Source organism: Saccostrea cucullata, unplaced genomic scaffold (genome assembly GCF_032062105.1).
Source record: "Saccostrea cucullata isolate Sc308-1 unplaced genomic scaffold, CSIRO_AGI_Scuc_v1 ctg173, whole genome shotgun sequence".
Taxonomy (NCBI): Eukaryota; Metazoa; Mollusca; class Bivalvia; order Ostreida; family Ostreidae; genus Saccostrea; species Saccostrea cuccullata.
This window is the reverse complement of record NW_026932155.1, coordinates 1-12860: the sequence shown is the minus strand read 5'-3', so window position 1 is coordinate 12860 and position 12860 is coordinate 1. Positions and strand designations below refer to the sequence as shown.

The following is a 12860-nucleotide window of genomic DNA, read 5'->3' as shown; positions in this document are numbered from 1 at the left end:
CAACTTTAGGTCTAAACCCATTTTATTGTCGATATTTTTATTTGTACTTGATTGATGAATATGTGATTAAAAATAATAAGCATCCACTGAATGGTTACACCCGTCGTGGGGCATGTATATTGACCAGGTGGACAAAATATGATAATTTATATTAGGTCATTGAAACGACCATAGACATCTATGGAATGCTGACTTTAAACAAAATTGTTGAACTATGTAACATCAACTTATCTATGAAAAGCCTGCCTCAGTTTAAAAAAGGTAATCATATGAGTACTCTGAACCAAAACTGCTCAAACATCGAATACGTTGCAAGACATTAACACGATATGCAGGTTTTGCGGAGTATTTCTACGTAAATAAGGAAAGTTGACAATGAAGAAATCATCTTGTTTTTCTGTTGATATTTTTTGAGTTGTCCCTTACCGTCTGTAGTTAGTAAAACATCCTTATTTTACACAAAAACTTGCAAATTAAATAGGATTTTACAATTCCCCTAAGGGGGTGATATGAGTTTTTCAGTTAAACATGTGTCTCTTGCTCTCAGAGAAAAGTTAAAGGTAAGAGAGAACACAAAGTAAAATTTAAAAAAACACGAGTAAAGCAGAGCATAAAAAAAACAAGGGAAATCAAACTATTATCTGTTCTGTAAACTTTTACTATGATAGAAGTGAAGCAGTTTTTCTTGTAACCAGTACTGCTAAATTTTTTGACCATCTAAAAGTCCTACTGATTCCCTGACGATGAGTTATTAAACTTCTTCCATACACCCACTGTCATTCATTGTCCCTGGTACATCAATATTTAGCTTCAGTGTAGGTACTTCACTTGTTATACCTTCTTCGGTATCAGTTTTACCCTGCTCCTGACTTTCAATTACTGATTCTATTTTGTCTGTATTTGGTAAGCTCTCAGGACTACTCTCACTTTTCACACTGTTCTGTACACCATCAACAGTATCCTCGTTTTTAATGTCACTCGATAAGGACCGCAGTGTATCATAACCCTCTGATTTATTTTTCTGTTCCTCCTGTTCCGTTTCATCTGCCGCTTTTTCCTCAGTTTGCTTTTTCAATAAACTTTTCATGTCTTTTATATTGCTTTTAGTGACCTTGACGACGACCCCGACCGCTATCGTCTGCTTCAAATCGCGTAAAATAATCCTCCCCAATGATGGATAATCAAAGAACGTCTCTACACAGATTGGTTTGAGGAGGATCATTTCCACCAGACCAACGTTTCCGGTCGTCAGGGATGTCGGGAAGTCTTCAGCTGTCATGCCTGTTCGATCATCCGTTCGTTCAATGATGTTCGTGATGGTACAGGCCGTCATGGCGGTGTGACAGTGGAGCAAAGGCGAATAACCTTTCTTGATGTTCCCTGGGTGATGCAATATGCGTATCTGTGAATACCAAAAAGAAATTTCTCTACTATGTTATAAAATTACATAATTTGTGTGCACGATATGATTACATTGTGTTGTATTCTCTTAATAGTACTGCAGCATACTAAAATGATCATTTGATACTCCCAATTACATTTTAGCCTATAGCTGTTAGGTGTAGATCAGACATCTTATAAACGTAGAATATACAGCTGTATGCTTAGATATAGTGATGTTGGGCTTTATAAATTTAAACTGGGCCTTTCAGTTAAATGAATGATCACTGAATGTTTACTGACAGATTAAGGGCAGAGTTTTGTCCTTTAAGTTACCTTTTAGAAAACGTTTAGGTACCATTAAGTTCATTGAATGGCATTGTTTCTTCCTGTGTTATTATATATGTATAACATATTTGTACACTACGTAACGGACTGGATGCTACTTGCCTGAACAGTGATTTGTTTGATTGGTCTCTACTTGCCTGAGCAATGTTTTGTTTTGCTTCATTACATGATTGGAAACTACTTGCGACTGTAGTTATTTGTTTGGCTAGATACGACTTGACTGTTCAGCAATTTGTTTGACTGGTCGTTACTTGCCTGTGCAGTGATTTGTTTGTCTAGACACTACTTGCCTGTGCAGTGCTTTATTTGACTAGACACTACTTGCCTGTGCAGTGATTTGTTTATCTAGATACTACTTGACTGTGCAGTAATTTGTTTGACTCGAAGCTAGTGATTTATTTGACTATACACTACTTGCCTGTGCAGTGATCACTACTTGCCTGTGCAGTGATTTGTTTGGCGAGACACTACTTGCCTGTGCAGTGATTTGTTTGGCGAGACACTACTTGCCTGTGCAGTGATTTGTTTGTCTGGTCGCTACTTGCCTGTGCAGTGATTTGTTTGGTTGGTCGCTACTTGCCTGTGCAGTGATTTGTTTGGCTGGTCGCTAGTGCCTGTGCAGTAATTTGTTTGCCTGTGCAGTAATTTGTTTGCCTGTGCAGTGATTTGTTTGGCTAGACATTACTTGCCTGTGCAGTGATTTGTTTGGCTGGTCGCTAGTGCCTGTGCAGTAATTTGTTTGCCTGTGCAGTGATTTGTTTGGCTAGACACTACTTGCCTGTGCAGTGATTTGTTTGGCTAGACATTACTTGCCTGTGCAGTGATTTGTTTGGCTAGACACTACTTGCCTGTGCAGTAATTTGTTTGCCTGTGCAGTGATTTGTTTGGCTAGACACTACTTGCCTGTGCAGTGATTTGTTTGGCTAGACATTACTTGCCTGTGCAGTGATTTGTTTGGCTAGACACTACTTGCCTGTGCAGTAATTTGTTTGCCTGTGCAGTGATTTGTTTGGCTAGACACTACTTGCCTGTGCAGTGATTTGTTTGGCTAGACACTACGTGCCTGTGCAGTGATTTGTTTGACTACACACTACTTGCCTGTGCAGTTATTTGTTTGGCCTCCCGGGGAGGATCATCATACAGGTTCCCGCACACGTACCCCCTCTTAACCTTGTTTGTAGTCAGTCCCTCAAACTGAATTCCTACATTGTCGCCTGCTCGTCCCTCGTTTGTTACTTCGCCAAATATTTGTATTGCACGGGCCTAAATGAAGGAAACAACTTTGCCTAAAATTTTCTTAAGATACCACATTAAGTAATATAGATTGATTTTAGGAAGTTTTTTTATTCAAGATTACAAACCGAACACTTTCTTTGGGAAGGCGCAAAGCTGAGCTCCATTTGTGGTCTAACAGATCCAGCATGAACTCTACCAGCCGCCACGATACCTATATCTTAAACATTCAAAGGAAGGATTATTAAGTGTACTACAAAGTTAATTACTTTGATCATGCTCACTTTTAAAATTAATTATCATCATGCATGCGTAAAATAATGATATACAGAAAAATATAAAAATAAAATCGGTTACAAGTAAAAAGTCTTGGAAAAATATGCAATGTACTCCCTAATTTGTATACAGTGTGTATCGGTACTCGCAGTGCCTTGCTATTCATACGCGTTGGTTGCTGTGTCTTGTGTAAAGCATCTAATAACGTCACACCAGTCACGTGGTTTCCTGGCCTGCTGACCGTCTCCCAGTTATCGTACCAGGACATGTTTGTTGTCGGTGTTGTAATGTTGTCACCTTTCATGGCGGACACGGGAACAAATATGACTTTATTGGGGTTGTATCCAACCTTTTGCGCAACACGTTGCACGAGATGAATACAGGAATTATACTCTATCTGAAAAAGCAAATTTTTGTAAAAGGACAGTTAAGACAAAGAGATTTCTCATTTTTGACATTTTGTCTGAAACTACGCTGTAATCTGAAAGACGCAATTTCCAATGACAACAACTTAGCCTTACAATTACAGATTGTGATTGATGTTCAAGAGTATTCATAATAATTTCTTCTCCGCTGACACAACACAGGCCACTATCAAGTTACTTCTGTCAAAGCATATTTTTTTGAAAAACTTAATCGTTAATAATGGTTTATACGAGTTCATCATACAGGCACAGAAAATATGGGGATAAGAAAGAGAAAGCAATCATAGTCACGTCCTGACGTCATTCTTATGGAAGCAGACAAATCTGATCACGCCAGAACATATAGAATAACTGCGGATAATTATATCAAAATTAAATGTTTCCACACATGATGTGGCATTTCCATCAGCGATAAATTAACCAACTTTTAGACAAACAATCAAACTTTAATTAAACAATAGTAAATGAAATACCATCAAATGTATCATTAAATTATCGTCGCATACGTTGATTTCACAATTTTTCAGGTTGAATTCAGACTATATACTATATTATTGACCTGTGAATAAGGTGGCGAGGTTGCGTCCATTTTATTTACAGCAACAATGAGTTTCTTGACCCCCATCGAGTATGCTATGTTGAGATACTCTCTCAGTTGTCCAGTTTTTGTGATTGAAAGCTCGAATTCTTTCTTAGGAGCAGGAACAACTAAGACAACAACATCTGACTACAAAAAAAATTGAAGTGTTTAACACTATCATAAATTTCTGAAAATGATTTGGTTGTTTATTTGTGTTTGCTATGTAGGTTTTGAGACTGTTGTAGAGGAGTCAGCTTATATGAAGTATCAAGCATTGCGACTTCGCAAGCCAAGGGACTCTTTTTCTCTACCTACCTCAGTAGCGGATCAGATACCCTTGGCTAGCAAAGGTGCAAGCATAGGAATCAATATACATGTACATAGCTTTTGTACATGTAGCTGAAAATAGAAAGTCGGATGCAAAACTTTATGATGTCCTAAGTACCCATTTAAGCACATACCTTTGAAATAATTGGAAGTGTGACGCCATTACCTGTGTAATGCCAGTTATCATGTTATGACGTCATTACCTGTGAAAGCCCAGTAATCATGTTGTGAATGTAGTTCCGGTGCCCTGGACAGTCGACAACAACCATATTATATACTGAGGTCTCCATCCGCCGACTCTTGCTATCTATAGAATGGTTTCTGTCTCTCTCTACTTTCAGTTTGTCCATTAACCAGGCGAATTTTAAAGATGGCTTTCCAGCCTGTTGCGACAAAAGAAACATTATGGAACAATATATTTTGTAAACGTTTCCTTGATACATATACATATAACATTCAGATATATTTATTTAAAAATTTCGTTGACAAAACTAAAATCATTCTCTGATTTCCAGGTCCAAAGAAAGATATTTTTTTCAATTTCGGGACACTTCGTGGGCACAGTATGTAAGCTTTCATAGCATATACTAGTGCACAAAACCTAAATTATCGGAATTTGTTGACAATTTACATACATGAGTATTTCTTAGTACGGAATGAACCATATGGAGAAACCGAACATTATTCCAGATCAAAGGTCCATCAAACAATACAAAACAGGAGCAGAGCAAATACGGACCTTCAAAATATCAGAGGTAGGATCAGGTGAAATGGAGGAGTGAGCATCCCCTTGTGCTCCTTGTCATGATCGGGAAATAACGTAAAAAAATCCGTTGACAATTCCTTGTGTAGAAATAATGGACTAACAATTGGTATGAAAAACGTCAGACAGCATTTGACTCAATGATAAATTGTATTTGCTAATAAGGTCATTGTATCGACCATAGAACTTACGAAATGATGACTTTAAACGAGACTGCTGAAGTTCTTGTTTCATCATCCTGTTTGTCAATAATTTACCTCGTTGTAGAAATTGTTTATTCGAAGAACATGCTCTTGCAAATCTAATCAACTCAAAGATGTAAACTCCGTATGCAGGTGATGAAGGTATATTGCTGCATATATATGGGCAAGTTAAAGTCATCACGTTTATCAGATAGCCTGATTGTTAGATTGCCATTAACGTCTTCTCAAGTAACTTAAAGAACACTTCATTAAGAATTAAAAAAAAACAATTAAAAATTGTAAATTCTCTATTAGATGTACATTATGCTTCCAAAACCTATTCTCCAAATAAGATGTTTAGTAAAGAAGCGGGAAGGAAAAATACTGGTCGCCTAGAAGAGAATTTCTGAATTCCGAATAGCTCATTGAGCTGAACGACATATAATTACCATTATAAAAATGATGTTTCGATTGATAGAGTTGTAAGGACTTCCGAAGCGAGTGGGATGTTCGAAGTCAACTAGACGGAAACATTTTTTCCAAAAAAAAAAAAAATTTCATTCCTAGATATCAATCTTATTATGAAATACATTCTAGAAAGATTTGAAAACGGCAAAATTCTTTGATCAAATATTCTTTCTACGTTGTTTACTTTTCATCTGTTCCCTTCATTGTGAAATCAATAACTATGGTCGTGATGGAAGACATTAATATGAGAGATGAAAACAGATATAATAATTGAGACAGGCCAAAGACAAGTAGAGTCATCAATCAATGCTCTCTCACTCTCTCTCTCTCTCTCTCTCTCTCTCTGGGTCTGAGACACAATGTTGAATGTAGAATTTGCCAAAAATATAACTCCATGCAAAATCACATGGCTTGAAAAATACAGTTGCACAGTAGAATATTTTCTGTGTTAGGGATATGTATGAATGAAAAGGATGAAGCTAGCGAACGGGGATCGAACTCAAACAGACTTTACACAATACAAATAACTGAGGAGGACATAAACATGGAGCCCCTGGAAATTCTAGACATGGGATCAGGTACCTAGGTGTAGTAAGCATCCCCTGTTGATAACTCTATATTTATAGTTTAAACTCACAATAATGGCGTCATTGGATGCTTTTGTCAGAGTTACTTCATCAACAACACCACAGTTGTAAAGTAACCGTCCAGTCAATGACGACTTTCCGGAATCTACAGGTCCTATCATAGCCAGGTTCAGAAATGGTGTTTTGTTTTCAGATCTGTTAGCGAGAGATGACGGGAGCCTTGGTGACATTTCAGTGGAAGCAGACGGGGGCCGGGAAGGGAAAATGCTGTTGTCGGTTCTGACAGAGGGTGACCTTGAGCGGCCGCTGGAGCACGCCTCAAACTGTATTTCCTGGAATCCGTCAGAACTTCTTGTTTTCCGGTTCGCTTTGGCGTCGAATTTTTTAACTTTTGCTTTGTCGCTTATTTCTTTACTATTCATGCCTTTAGGTAACACGACAGAGGACCCCGATTTCATCATTTTATCGACATCGTCCCCTGGAAAATAAACAATCATTATATTTTCATGAATAAAAGATGACTAGATTCTGCAATGAAATGCTCCGCGGGTATCAATTCGAGATTTTTTTGCAGTTCATTAACTTGTCAACATTGTCATCATTATATCCCTTTATAAAAATTACCACTTTATTTTCCCTCATGGTGAAACTAGGAAAATGATTGAGAATAACATTGTATATTGGAATTGGAAAGAACGTCAAGTGATTTTACGTTTCTGAATGATAATCCAATATTGTCACAGGTTGACTTCATTTGAGCAAGATTTTGAGCCTGGGTATATTTTGTGGGACTTTAATGTGTCTCCTGGTAAAGGACATTCAAACCCTTTTTTTTTAGGTCACCTGAGTAAACTCAGGTGACCTATTGCTATCTGTTTTCGTCCGTCGTCGTGCGTTGTCCGTTAACATTTGAACATTTTCAGCTTCTTCTCTGCAACCACTGAACCAATTTCAACCAAATTTAACACAAAGCATCTATGGGTGAAGGGGAACAAAAATTATGAATTTCATGGTCCCTGCTTCCCTGGGGCTTAGGGGGTGGGGCAAAAACCACTAAAATTAATGCAGTCTTTAAAAATTCTTCTTTACTCCTGGACATCAAGCAGTCCAGGTGTTGGCATGAATGTAATGAGTATTGAGTCCTCTACCAAAATTGTGAAATTCATGGCCCTGGGGTCAGGGGTTCTATTGCTAGGGCGGGGCTAAATAAGTATATAGTGAAAATGCATTATTTCTTTGAAAATCTTCTTCTCTGCTCCTGGGTATCAAATAAACTAACTAAGTGCATAGTTATGATGAGCAAGAGTGCCTCTACCAAAATTGTGAATTTTATGGCCCTAGGGTCAGGGGTTCTGGTGTTAGGGTGGGGCTCTTTTGATTATATAGTGAAAATACATGAATTTTATGAAAATCTTCTTCTCTGCTCCTGGGTATTAAATAAACTAACTAAGTGCATAGTTATGATGAGCAAGAGTATCTCTACCAAAATTGTGAATTTTATGGCCCCAGGGTCAGGGGTTCTGGTGCTAGGATGGGGCTCTATAGATTATATAGTGAAATTACATGAATTCTTGGAAAATTTTCTTCTCTGCTCCTTGGTATTAAATAAACTAGCTAAGTGCATAGTTATGATGAGCAAGAGTGCCTCTACCAAAATTGTGAATTTTACGGTCCCAGGGTCAGGGTTCGGGTGTTAGGGCGATGCTCTATTGATTATATAATGAAAATACATGAATTCTTTGAAAATCTTCTTCTCTGCTCCTGGGTATTAAATAAATTAACTAAGTGCATAGTTATGATGTGCAAGAGTGCCTCTACCAAAATTGTGAATTTTATGGTCCCAGGGTCAGGGTTCGGGTGTTAGGGCGATGCTCTATTGATTATATAATGAAAATACATGAATTCTTTGAAAAAATTTCTTTTCTGCTCCTAGAAATTAAATAAACTAAGTACATAGTTATGATGAGCAAGAATACCTCTTCCAAAATTTTGATTTTATGGCCCTAGGGTCAAGGGTTCTAGTGATAGGGCGGGGCTCTATTGATTATATAGTGAAAATACATTAAATCTTTGAAAATTTTTTTCTCTGCTCTTGGGTATTAAGCAGATGAACTACATATGTAGTTATGATGAGCAAGGACCATAATCTTCCAGAATTGTGAATTTCAAGGCCCCAGGGTCAGGGGTACCATGGGGGGGGGTGTACTTATATACTGAAACTGGATGAATTGTTTGAGATCTGCTCCTTGGTATTAATCAAATATTTTTGAAAAGCAAGGGTGCCTTTTCAAAAATTGTGCAATGTGTGGATCTAGGCCTAAGGGTCAGGGGTTTATGTGTGATAGGGGCATTACTGATTATTGCTGAATATTACTGATTACTTGAAATGCATTTTTTGTTCCCCCACCCTGCCTATGGGTATTAAGTAAACAAACTAAGCAACTGCTAAGTGTATTGTTATGATGATCAATGGTGCCTCTTTCAAAATTGTGAAAGCCATAGCTTAAAACTTGAATCAAATTAAATCACTGCATAATGCTCAGGTGACCTATAAGGCCCATGGGCCTCTTGTTATATAAAAAATATCCTGTTTTCTCAAATGAGTAAATTAGCAAAACTATATGTTCATGGAGAGGGAAAATCAATACTGGCATCCGGAATGATGGAAGTAAGATGATTTGTACTTTAATGAAGTATATCATTTGATCTACGATCTATTTCAAACTCTATTCAGGGACGGATGATACAAACGCACTTTTGTCGAATATCTTGAAAATTATAACTTATAAATCATGTTTATATATGTAAATGTAATAATTAAGTTTTCATTCCATGTTTCACAATATAATATTGGGCTTTTAATGTGAAAAGATTGTATAGAGTAATAAGTACGACTGCAGAAATATAGAAATTTGAACACCGTAGAAAGTTTACAATTTCTTTTAATATTGTAGAAATTTATTAATTGCATTATTTAAAATTAACATAGATAAAAATAGATATATAATCATTTCCAGACATTCATTTTGTTTAAATCATTTGTTCTTAAGTATGTTCGAAGCTAAGGGTTAGTTTATACTAGTTTCATACAAAATTTCAACTTTGAGAAAATATTTGAAACTCTGATACTAATACTGATTATACATAATTAAAACAAAAACTGTCTACAGGAATGCAGTTCAAATCCTTTCACCTTTGTACATGTTGTTAATTGAGAACGTTTGGCACAAGTGCAATTGATGTAAAATAATTAATAAAGAATTATTTATATTTTTCTGAGAGTAAACTTACTTTCTGTTTGTTCCGCCATTTTGACTTTTTACTTGTCCACAACAAAGAGGATTAAAGACAAAGTTAAAAAGTAAAATAGGTGTGTGACCGTCTCTAATCCGCCCAGATTTAGTTACGCTACTAAATAATCTCAGGCAAGATTGTTATTAAATTCCTAATTGAAAAGTTAATTGTATGGGTTATTTAAGAATGGGGTTCGGAAAATTAAAATAATTTTGGTTAATTCATGGTTTGTCATAAGTCATAGTATGAAGAATTAAAGTGCTTCAAAGACGCATGCGTCACCAACTATTACCTCATGAAAGATCCTTTTTTTCTGAAGCTCAGTGGCTCATCGGAATAATACATAAAACATTTAGAGAAAGTGAGCCTAAAAATACATACATGAAATAGTGTAAAACATCGATATTGTTTTTTTTTCTTAACAATTTGTCAGCATTCAAAAGAAATCCAGAAATTTTACGAGAATCATGAGCATAACAACATACGACTTTTCGACTTTATATACAACCGTTCCTCAAGATAAAATAAATCCCAGGCTTTTTGGCGTTACTAACAGCTGTTTTTCAATAAAAATGAAACTTACAAAATCATTCATCTTGTCATTGGTTATTTTCTTGTAAACAAAAATTGTATTTGTACAACAAGTACCCTGAAGCTGATATTAAAAAGATGCTTGAGTTTTTGATTGACTATATCTATCTGTTTTTGGAGATCGGATCAATAGACAATCTTATAGAATTCCCATGGATACCAACTATGCCCCGTTATGAACAGACTTTGAAGAAGAATTTATTCAAAATCTTATACATAAGGAAATAAAACACTTGCTGTTGCCTTCATCTCGATATGAAGATACATATTGTAAATTGAGGCGAGGTGTTATCAATTTACAATAACTATTTCCATTCACACATGTATTTCGACCACGATAAATTCCAGTTAGATTGAAATTAAAGAAACAACGGATTCCGACATATCTGTTTCATAATGGGAAATTTGACTAGAAAAAGATTGCAAATTGCTATTGTTACTGAACAACAGAGCATTATGATTTCACTTTTCGTCAGCATTCCAATACAGATCTACCCTCACCTTAATACGGGGTTTATATCTCCCAGCTGATTTGATACGCAAGACCATGGTCTACAAATGAACAATTTCTAAAGCAAATTAAGTTATCAACTAACAAGTTGATGAAACAAGAATATCAACAGCAGGCATGTAGCATCAGATAGATTTTTCAGACAAATCTTTTACATTAGAAAATGTTTTTTTTTTTTATATAGATTTGCCCCCGTAGTTTTGTTGCATTATAGTCAAATAAGGGTAATGAAGTATATTTAAGTATTTAAGGTATGGAAAGAAGTTGGAGCTTAACAACTCCCCCAAGAAAAAGGATTTTCGAGTTTGGAACAGTTTTGCATTTTGTTCTTGTCAGGATTTTTAAGATCAGTTGATTATTTTTCCTTGCTGTCCCCTTTCAAAAACGATGTTACGTCACTAGACAGTCTCGTTTAAAGAAATAATTGTCCAAGTTCATAAATGGATTTGTTTTCATACTAATTTTAAGGCCAATATTTATACACTGTCTACAGATTTTTTCTGTAGTTTTTCTCCCGATCATGACAAGGAGCACACGCGTGTGTGACCGGTCGACAGGGAATGCTCACTCCTTCGAAGCACTTGATCCTACCTCTGACGTTTTAGAGGTCGTGGTTGCTCTGCTCATGATATGTATTGTTTGAATGGACTTTTGAGCTTGAATGCTGTTTATTATCTCCACAAACTTCATCTAAAAGTCGTTTTATAATGTTTTAGCTGTATCATTTAAATGGATTTTCATAAAGTAGTACACTACATACAGATATACGTGTCAACAATTGAACATGGAGTCTCTACATTAACTTCATTTTTCTTTATCTACTTGAAATAGCAAACATAGCTTATATGTATTTACCTTGTTGGATGATTATGTATATTTTTGTGTCGTCTGCAGAGCAGAACAAAACTTAAGAGAGGTCACTTAACCTGACCTTTGTCTGTCTTCTGGCCTGTCAAATACATTTTTAAAAACGTAATAAAAGGGAAAATAATAAGTTCTTAAACAGAATTTCTTCAAAATATTTTACTTGAAAAGAAGAAAACACTTGCTGTGGCCTTCAACTCGACATAAAGATAAATCTAGAACATATTGGCAATTGTAGCTCTTAGATGGGCACCAGAATGGAATAGGAAATCTGGTCGGCCAAAGAATACCTGGCGAAGGACTTTGGAAAAGGAAATGAGAGAACACAAACTAACTTGGGGAGAACTGAAGAGATATGATCAAGACAGAGAGAAGTAGAGATGTCAAGTCCTAGCCCTATGTGCCCGCAGGCATATTAAGGACTAGGTAGGTAGGTATTGTCCATTAATAATAGTTATTTCTGTTCTTATGTCGACATGATATATCCCGGTTAGCTTTTAAATAAAAGATACCACAGAGTCTGACACATATGTTTCATATTCAGATATTTCAGGTATTTTACATGGAAAAGACATTAATGGTAATCTAACAACAAATCTTTATGATAAACGTGATGACTTGAACTTTACAATCGTCAACAACTTCCCTTACTTACAATGTATGCAGCAATATGCCTTGAAGTTCATGGCCTGCTTACGAAATTTATATATCTCATTTGATTCGATACGCAAGAGCATGTTCTACGTATAAACAATTTCTAAAACGAGGTAATTCATCGATAAACAAGTTGATGAGGCAAGAATATCAGGAGTCGAAGACGTCAGCAAATACAATTTATCATTAAGTCAAATGCTGACTGACTTTTTTTTCATACTAATTGTTAGTCCATTATTTATATACACTGAATCGACGACGATTTTGCCCCGTGGGGATCCGGGTTAGAATAGGTCCTCAGTACCCCCTTGCTTGTCGTAAAAGGCGAATAAATGGGGCGGTCCTTCGTATGAGACTGTATAAACGAGGCCCCGTGT

The 12860-nt window shown here is 36.2% G+C and overlaps 1 protein-coding gene across 1 annotated transcript; it reads right to left on the bottom strand.

The window, feature by feature from the left end:
* Nucleotides 1-751: 751 nt before the first annotated feature.
* Nucleotides 752-9879, bottom strand: LOC134234523 (elongation factor 1-alpha 1-like). The gene is made up of 8 exons (XM_062716602.1): nucleotides 9861-9879; nucleotides 6620-7047; nucleotides 4773-4952; nucleotides 4222-4389; nucleotides 3352-3634; nucleotides 3090-3181; nucleotides 2827-2991; nucleotides 752-1402 (listed from the first exon to the last, which is right to left on the bottom strand). Exons 1-8 carry the CDS (start codon nucleotides 9877-9879, stop codon nucleotides 752-754), a joined length of 1986 nt encoding a protein of 661 aa, XP_062572586.1.
* Nucleotides 9880-12860: the final 2981 nt, after the last annotated feature.

Excerpts from the sequence above, each read along its gene's own strand:
- LOC134234523 (XM_062716602.1), bottom strand. Across the intron at positions 4,953-6,619 it reads CATCCAATGACGCCATTATT|GCTGGAAAGCCATCTTTAAA; the intron begins GTGAGTTTAAAC and ends TTGTCGCAACAG. Across the intron at positions 4,390-4,772 it reads TGATTACTGGGCTTTCACAG|TCAGATGTTGTTGTCTTAGT; the intron begins GTAATGACGTCA and ends TTTTTTTTGTAG.